The sequence below is a fragment of the Frankliniella occidentalis genome, unplaced genomic scaffold, assembly GCF_000697945.3.
Source record: "Frankliniella occidentalis isolate FOCC.00 unplaced genomic scaffold, Focc_3.1 Scaffold398, whole genome shotgun sequence".
Lineage (NCBI taxonomy): Eukaryota > Metazoa > Arthropoda > Insecta > Thysanoptera > Thripidae > Frankliniella > Frankliniella occidentalis.
In genome coordinates, this window is record NW_026267520.1 from 27916 (window position 1) to 36915 (window position 9000).

At 47.7% G+C, this 9000-nt stretch overlaps 1 protein-coding gene across 14 annotated transcripts in view; it reads right to left on the bottom strand.

The window, feature by feature from the left end:
* Positions 1-9000, bottom strand: part of LOC113206353 (antichymotrypsin-2) — a 29764-nt gene that overhangs the window by 4001 nt on the left and 16763 nt on the right. The window contains exons 8-9 of one of the 14 annotated variants that reach the window (XR_008012045.1): positions 5196-5534; positions 413-617 (exon numbers count right to left, since the gene is read on the bottom strand). The exons of 5 other annotated variants lie outside the window; for them this stretch is intronic. Coding sequence is in view for 7 of the 9 variants with exons in the window: in XM_026422394.2 (XP_026278179.1) it covers positions 430-617 (188 nt within the window). In the remaining 2 variants the exon portion in view is untranslated. Of the gene's footprint in view, positions 1-141; positions 341-412; positions 618-971; positions 1224-1624; positions 3737-3811; positions 4024-5195; positions 5535-5806; positions 6604-9000 lie in introns of those variants that run through there. 8 more of the 14 variants (XM_026422397.2, XR_003303424.2, XM_026422401.2 and 5 more) reach the window with 8 other exon arrangements.

Below are 9000 nucleotides of genomic sequence, written 5' to 3' on the forward strand. Positions count from 1 at the left end.
AGATGAATCGAGAGACTAAATTACACCAGACCAAGCACAATACTCGTTCTTCCACCTCCGAGAGGGAAGTGAGAATGGAGGTAAAGAACGAGTAAAAAATACTCTGCTATGTGAAAATGACGTGTTACAAAGAAAGCGATAGCAGACACAGCCAGACAAAAATCTATTCCTCAGAAGTCGCACCTCAGCTAGGGTTCATAAACGGATCCAACAAATAACAAGCACTTTTCTTTTGAGTGTGGTTTGTGCGCAACTAGCCTGACCACGTACGGGTGGTCGGCCTGTAGGACCATGATGGGCTTCGGGATCACCAGCGCGCTGCACAACACCATCGTCATTGCTGCATAACAAAACGAGAGAAGAGGGTGTTGAGAATCGTGATGATGTATGGGGACAAGAAGACAAGACAACGTAGGGGTTTATGGGTTTTTATTGTGCACTGCATGTGCGGCTCGCAATCTTGGATATGTCGCCTGAGAACTCCGAGACCGATCCCGTGAAAAGACACGCTCGGGCGGCGCCGACCCGGGCTACAAGTCTGAGGGCGTAGGGGTGATCTGCATTGAACACAGAGATGGGGTCGGGGCGAGCCATCATGCACCTCATCATGACCACGGCTGAAAATGAAAAAAACAAAACACAGCTAGGTGAGAAGAGGGCATTCCAGGAGCATTCCATGTTACCCCTAACTTAAACCTTTATGTTGTTTTTTCTGGGGTTTTTTCATTGAGTTGTCAAGAAAGAGCAAGTTGCGCTGTACCTATTGTCCCTTATCATCACCAGCACAGCTATAAAGGAAAATAATAGAAAAACATAAAATCTGAAAAAGGAACAGCATATATATAGTAGGAACAAAAAAAAATGTCGAGCACCACATGTGCGTGCGATTTGAATTAATAGACAAATGGGTGGGGAAATGACTTAAAGAGCATGGAGGTTTGGTGAATGTGTGTGAGAAAACACTAGGCAGATATACAATCATGTTTTTATTGAAAAGCACACGATGAAAGGCAAAGCAGTATGATGAGGTGAACATGAACATGGCTCGCGGTCGCGGGCAGGTGCTTAGAAGCTCGCGACGCTCCCCGCGAACAAGCACATCGCCCCCAGCTGCTGCCGCAGCTGCTCGCGCCGGACCAGCTGCACCAGGAACGGGTGGTCGCAGTGAAGGACCTGCGGCCTGGGCTGCGGCGCCGGCGCCATCCGCAGAGCCATCCGCACAGCTGCAAACAGGGCGTGGCGCCAACAACCACATCATATTGACCCAGAATGAAGCCAAGAAAAGTACACCAGTTTGTAGACTCATCCACGGGGTGTACGGCGGCAGCGGCGGCCAGGAGTTTGAAAATTACGGAAAAATTTTGTAAAAGAAATTTTCAGACTAGCTTTATTTATTTTTTTTACAAAATTTGAATATTACTTTTTTTCAAAACTTAGAATATATTAACACGTTCCCTGCGGCTCATTATTGATTTGATTTAACATAGGAACGTGACCACATGGTGGTCATGCCACAGGGAACGGGTTAAGGGATCCTAGAGGAAGTTGTAAAACCAAGTTTGGTGATAATTGAAGGCAGTCTATTTTTGTTATGAGAGTTACAATATTTTGCTTTTTAAAAAAAAATAAAAAAAAAATAGCTTTGATCGAAGGGTAGGAATTCAAAATCCAACTTTTTGTCGTAGCTGGTTTTGAATCAATTTTCAATTTTCTTTCCAATGGTGTAGTCAGTTTTGGCCTCACTGCAAAGATTCATAGAGTTTTACCTATACCCCCCTAAAATACTCAGTTTTTTGCCTCAAAATTTTAGGTATTTATATCTCCTAAACCGTTTGAGCCACAGAGCCTAGATTTGGAGTGGGGTCATACTTTATCAATGCCCTTTATTTTCAAGACAAAGATCAAAAGTGGGTACCAGATCCGAAATCTTGGGTCGATAAGGGAAAGAACTAATACTCATACACTCGGTCAGACACGTCCCCAGCATCACTTGCAGCTCACCAGATAGTTCTCTCTCTTCATTTACTAACGGTATTTTGACTTTGTGAAGTAATTTCATATAAAAATGTCACTAATTATACAAAAGATTACAAGAGATTATAAGGTTGTAGAATGATTAGATTATAGAGAAAGATTTAAGACGTGATTTTAGGGTCGTGAACTTTAGATTATTCGAGTTGTAGACCCCTTGGTTAATTTACTGTGCTTTTTTCAGACAGTGTAGGTGATATCCCCTGGTGGGCCGGTCCGACATAATTACGACATTTTCCGACATAAGCTTCCGAAATGTTTCCGACATGTTTCGACACTACTCCGACGTCGGAAAAATGTCGGAATGGTGCAAATCTCGACGTACTCCGACTTCCGACACTTCCGACTCCGACATAATCTTGTCGGAGATGAGCGGCCATGTCGGAGGTCGAGCTAGGGTAAAAAACAAATAATTTGTCCCAGTCTAACCTCTCAACGTTTCCTATAGTCTCCTATATCCCCACCTACCCCACCTTGTATCCACCCAACCCCTGAACATCGTAATTGCACATGTTAATCTCAACCTTACCTTGGTACTTACCCGGAATCGAACCCTGGTCCTTTGGGTTGGAAGTCCACTACGCTCACCACTATGCCAAGAGGACCCCGCTCTAAGAACTACGTGCGACATCCACGACTATCTCCGACATTCGTCGATGTCGGAAATGTCGGAAATGTCGGGAATGTCGGAAAGGTCGGGTATGCTTGAGGTCAGAAGTCGGTTGGTGGCTGGGATAAGTCGGACATGTCGGGGTAGTCGGATAGTCGGGAGGTCGGGTATGTCGGTGTGCCGGAAGTCGGAGGTCCGAGGTCGGGAGTCGGGAATTTCCGAAATGCCGACGTCTCCCTCTTCCTGACGTCGGGGCTTGTACGACATCACGTCCCGATATTTCCGACATACCCGACTTCCCCTAGCTGACGACCGATTTCCGACTTACGACGTATCCGACCTCCCGACAGTCCCGACTCCGACACTCCGACCTCCCGACAGTCCCGACCCCGACACTCCGACCTCCCGACAGTCCCGACCCCGACACTCCGACCTCCCGACAGTCCCGACCCCGACACTCCGACCTCCCGACAGTCCCGACACTCGAAACTCCGACTCGTCCGACCTCCCGACAGTCCCGACTCCGACACTCAGACTCGTCCGACCTCTGTAGACCGACATTCGACATGCCGACAAACCCGACGTCCGACACATTTCGGCCATAAATCCGACATAATTCCGACTTCCGATTATATCCGACATAATTCCGACACATGTCCGACTTACCAGATGTCGGACCGGCCCACCAGGGATCGTCGACGTTCCAGAAACATTAAACGCGTTAAAAAGTGCAAAGTAAAAAAGCTAATTTATTTCCACAACATAAATTGATCACATCGCATAAAGCAATAAGCAAAATTAAGATAGTTTCAACACAGAAAGCACGCAAAAACAATAATGTAAATTAGTCTGCGTCTGCGGTGTGAAAATGACGTGATACAAAGAAGCCGATAGCTGAGACAGCCAGACAACAAAAAGTTTTTCCAGTGAAGTCGCATCTCAGCTAAGGTTCATAAACTGATCCAACAAATAACAAGCACGTTGCTTTTGAGAGTGGTTTGTACGCAACTAGCCTGACCACGTACGGGTGGTCGGCCTGTAGGACCATGATGGGCTCCGGGATCACCAGCGCGCTGTACAACACCATCGTCATTGCTGCATAACAAAACAAGAGAAGAGGGTGTTGAGATGGGTGATGATGGCGTTATGATGTATGAGGCCAAGACAAAGTAGGGATTTCTAAATGGGTGTTTATTGTGCACTTCATGTGTGGCTTGCAACCTTGGATATGTCGCCTGAGAACTCCGAGACCGATCCCGTGAAAAGACACGCTCGGACGCCGCCGACCAGGGCTACAAGTCTGAGGGCGTAGGGGTGGTCTGCACTGAACACAGAGATAGGGTCGGGGCGCTCCATCAGGCACTGCAGCGTGACCACGAAGGCTGAAAATGAAAAACCATTGAAAAAACCAAAACAAAAAACAACAAAAAACAGCTGGGTGAGAAGAGGGCATTCCAGAAGCATTCCATGTTGTTACCCCTGATTTAAAGTTTTTATGCTGATTGTATTTTTGATGGAACAAGAAGGGGCATGTTGCGCCGTACCTATTGTTCACTATCACCAGCACGGCTAAGTATAAATAAAATTTAATTAAAACATAAAATCTGAAAAAAGGAAATAGATATATAGTCTGAAAAATATATTTCTAGCGCGACCATGCTGCAAACAGGGAGCGGCGCTAACAACCACCACATCATACTGTCCCGCAGAAAGCCAAGAAAAGTAGACCTGTTTGTAGAGTCATCCACGGGGCACGGCGGCAACAGCAGCTAGGGGTTTAAAAATAATAAAATTTAATTAAAACATAAAATCTGAAAAAAGGAAATAGATATATAGTCTGAAAAATATATTTCTAGCGCGACCATATCATACTGTCCCGCAGAAAGCCAAGAAAAGTAGACCTGTTTGTAGAGTCATCCACGGGGCACGGCGGCAACAGCAGCTAGGGGTTTAAAAATAAAAATCATGGAAAATCTAAGGCGTAAGTATGAAAATAAAACAAAAAACAGTGGATGAAATCTTTTCGGTATTGCGGCCGCCAAGAATCGGATCGATATCTGGCCTGCCCGTCCTATCCCTCCCTGGGCTGGAATGGATGGAAACTCGTACGCCAACATACCCCACTTTCCTAACAAACATGAAGGGCGAAAAAAAGCGAGCGTAATCAGTAACGCGGTGCAGACGTCATCGGTAAGCTATCAATCGTGACCCGGGACCCCCCGGGCGGGACCGTCTGCCGTGTGAAGGGGCACAATGGTGGGCGAAAACCTTCCATGTTTCATAAAGAGGTTTTTCTTTTCTAGCTAGCAAGCGAGGTAGGGGCGTGCGACATACATACACATACACACACCTACAAATCACAACTGTCACCAGGGTGCACAAACATACCGTGCACGCACGAACATAAACACACACAGAGCACGCGATCGCCGAGATGGTAGGCAACCCAACCGACACCACCGCCCGCCTGGGAGCCTGCGCGCGCGGCGCCGTAGGCGCCAGTCAAGCCGTGCATGCCGTGCTCTGGCTTCTGCGGGTCGTCGGGCATACAAACCTAGCTCCTAGGTTCCTAGATGGTTCGCCTTTTGTGGGTGCCAGGGGCGCGCTCGACCCGCTCGAGGGACACGAGGTCGAGGCCATCACTCTGTGAGACTCGCCCCCAGGTCGCCCCGGCCTCGGGGGTCCGCCAGGGTGCCGACGAAGAGCACGAGGTCGGGGGACTCTGGCTCCGGGATTATAATGTCCAGGATGCCGATAGCAAGGCTCTCTAAAGCGCTGGAGCTGGAATCGTCCGGATCCGAGTTTCCAGACTTTTCAACTAGTCGCAGCAGCAGAGGACTATTCGCATCGAAAATGCGCTTCCTCACCAAGCTGCGGTATTCCACTATGAACTCTGGAACAACAGCCTCAGTTCCAATCTCAACTACACACAAATAGATTGCCATTCGTTTCTTTTAAATGAAGTATGGAAATGGTCCCTCCAAAGCGCAAGCAACGCAGGAACCCGAAGAATGCGTCGAAATGAAGCCACAACCAAAGGGGATCATGTTCTGACTCCCGCCCGTATTAGTGGTTTGCATAACATTGTAAATTGTCATCGTTACCACGCCATTTGGGGAAGATTGATATTGAACGAATGGGGGTGATTATACCAAATCAATGGGCTTTGTTGGCATTGCCGCTGTTAAATACACTTTATTATAATATACTAAATAAAACTAATGTGCAAACCAGATTGATGGGATGCAAGCGAGAAAGTCATGAGGCAAGTAAACCAATTTATAAGATTAAAATAGGAACATTGTTAAAGCTTTCATTAAGGCACCCAGTGTTTTAGCTCACAATCGACTAGATTAGATATCAAATTTGTATAAATTACATCTGTGGTGCAAATATGCCTCAGTTATTTAAAAAAAATAGTTTTAAAAAATTAGCCTAAAATGCTACTTTGCATAATACAGTGCGTATCACAGACAGTCTGCAGAACATTGAAAATAGTATTATCAACCTATTTCTGTACTGCTCAAATTTGCAAATTTAAAGAAATTTTAATACAACTTATTAGTATGTTGTATCCCCACAGACTTGCTTACATCAGGGAAGCAAATAATTAGATTTGCTCTAGTTTGAACAGAATTTTAAAAAGTTCATCAGAGAGAAAAAGAAGCAGATGCCAAATAAGAAAACTGATCAGATCTGAAATGTTAAAATGTAGGTTTTTACATACCATGCGGTTAATCTCTTGCAAATAGGAACAAACTAGACATTTAGGACAATAATTTGGCTCTGCGTGTTTAAACAAAATTCTGAAACAGTTTAGAGGAGAACTTATTCAGCACTTGGAGGCTCCACAACATGCCCCACGAACAGGACCGTCTCATGGGATCGGAGAACCAGTAGAAATGGGTGATCCGCCTCGAGTTCTTCAGTCCTCATGAGGGTCCGGAAGCACATAACCATTGCTGAAACAAACAGCAGGCACAATTCTAGCAAATTAGCCTGTATATGCCCTGTAGTACATTTTCAGTGTCACCCAATCAATAGAGTAATCATTAAGTTCTGAGCTAAAACGCTACAGAAAAGTTTAAAACAGAAAACTCTCTAAAACTCAAAGTGCAAACCTATAAAGTGCACATTGTAAAACACGATAACACAACACACACACACAACACTGCCCTCACAAGACGTGTGCTACACTAGATGGTGAAAACCCCACATAAAGGCAACTAAAAAACATCTCAACTGTACCCGATGCGCAGCTATAGGGGTAGATTATGGGTATGGACCAACCGTTCGCTCTACATCCGTCTCCTCCTCTTGGCTGCTGGTTGCCTCCTCGAGCTTGACGCCCGGCTGGAGCCTCTACTGGAGCCCCTGCTGGAGCTGCGGGCGCGAGTTGCGGCTGCCTTGCGCTTCCTGACGGCGGCCTTGGGGGTCCTTCTGGGCGCCGGGGTGCTGGCGCGGCCCGGGGCGCGCTGCGGCTTGGCCGGCGCCGTCGGGGCGGGGGTGGCCGCTCGGGGTGCAGGTCGGGGAGCTCGTGGGGTGGCGGCGCGGCCGGGGCTCGGCGATGACGCGCTTCCGGGGCTGGAGTGCAGGCGCCGGGACTTGCGGGTGGCCTTGCCCGAGGCCCGCCGCCGGCCTCTCTTCCCGCCGCGGGCCCTGCTCGGGGAGGGCGTCGAGGAGGGTGGCCTCCAGTCCGAGTCCTCCGAGTCCTCAGACGCAGGTGTGCGGCCGCGGCGAGGCTTGGCCGCGGGCTTGGGCGCCTTCTGTTCGGCCCCGCGCCGGCCGCGCTGACGGCCCTGCCCGTCCTTGTCCTTGTCCTTGGAGCTGCCCGGGCGACTAGGGCCCGCGTCGTGCCCGTGCTCGCGCTCCGTGGCCTCCTCGTGGAAGGACGCCAGGCGGTACGAGCCGTTCTGGTTGAGGCGCACCAGGCCCTGCTCCACCGCGGACTGCAAGCACCCTGACAGCTCGGCCCGGAGCACGCTCCGGTCGCGGCTCACCGGGTACGTCCGCAGGAGGAAGTCGAGGATCTGCTCCAGCGACGTGCCGCGCAGGTTCTTGTGGTCCAGCGACTCCAGCGCCTCCAGGATCATGTCCGAGTTGACGGCGGCCCCGCTGCTGACCTCCTTGTCGTTCTCACCGTCCGCAGGCTGCTTGTCCTTGTCACTCTCCACAAGCAAGGGCGAGTTGGGGGTTCCTGGCTGGGCCGCGGAGGAGCCCGACCCCGAGTTCGCGTTCTCCTCGTGCTCATCGGCTCCGTCGCCGTCCTCGTCCTGGTCTTGATCCTCCAGCTCATCTTGGTCCTGATCCTGCACTTCGTCTAGCCCCGCAGACTCGAGTACGGGCCGTCCGTCTTCCTCCATGGCTGTTTGACTTCACGCACAATTTAAATAGAGTCGGGTCCGAAAGGCGACGTGGGGTGGCAACAAGCCAGTCTCGGCTGTTTCCCGGGGAACTACCGTGCCTGTTGTCTCGCGCGCGAGGCGCGGGCACTGCGACCAGCCGCAAAGACCAGTCGCAAAATGCGCACTTAACGAAAGTCAATTCTTTCGTTTATAGTCCCATTCACAGAAACCCTACGCCAAACCGCCAACCCGACGAATAGACACTTCTTTGTATGTGGAAAAAAGTTTAAAGTAAATTAAAAGCCGTTGAGACCAGTCACTGAATGAGCAAAAGATTGAGTAAAATAATCAGTCATAAGAAGAATGATATTTTATTTCCTTACATGTCTAGTGCAATATGGCGCACAGTCATGGTAATCCAAATGACATACCCTCATAATCCGTTAAATCTTAAATAAATAAAAACTATATTAACAGTAAACAAACAATAGATAAGTTGAAAGCAGATCATGTTGTAAAAAAAAATAGACACAGACAACAACAAAGAAAGCATCAATTGATATACACAAGACAACAACAATAAAAATGTTTCTGATAAAGCAAAGTAAACATATAGCACCATTACACAATAAAACACTCCAGTAATTATGAGATATTTGACTGAGATACCAAAGTCCATTAGAACACATCACATCATACCTGAGATCACATTCTGAATTTCATTTCACTAGTATGGTACTTGAAAACAAAAGACGTTCAATGACACAAGTTAACAGGATAAGATCAAACATCAACACAGCAAGCTGCCAACAAAAGTTAACAGTAGGGATAAAATTTTATGAGATTCTTACAATGAGAAGGTGAATTAATTGAAAGTCATCTTAAAAGTAGAAAAATAAAAGCTGAGAAACACTAAAATCAAATTATTAGGTGATTATTAGTTAATACTGATAGACTTTGGATTACTATATCTTAGGTCACTCATCTAAATCTCCAAAAGAACAAATTATGATT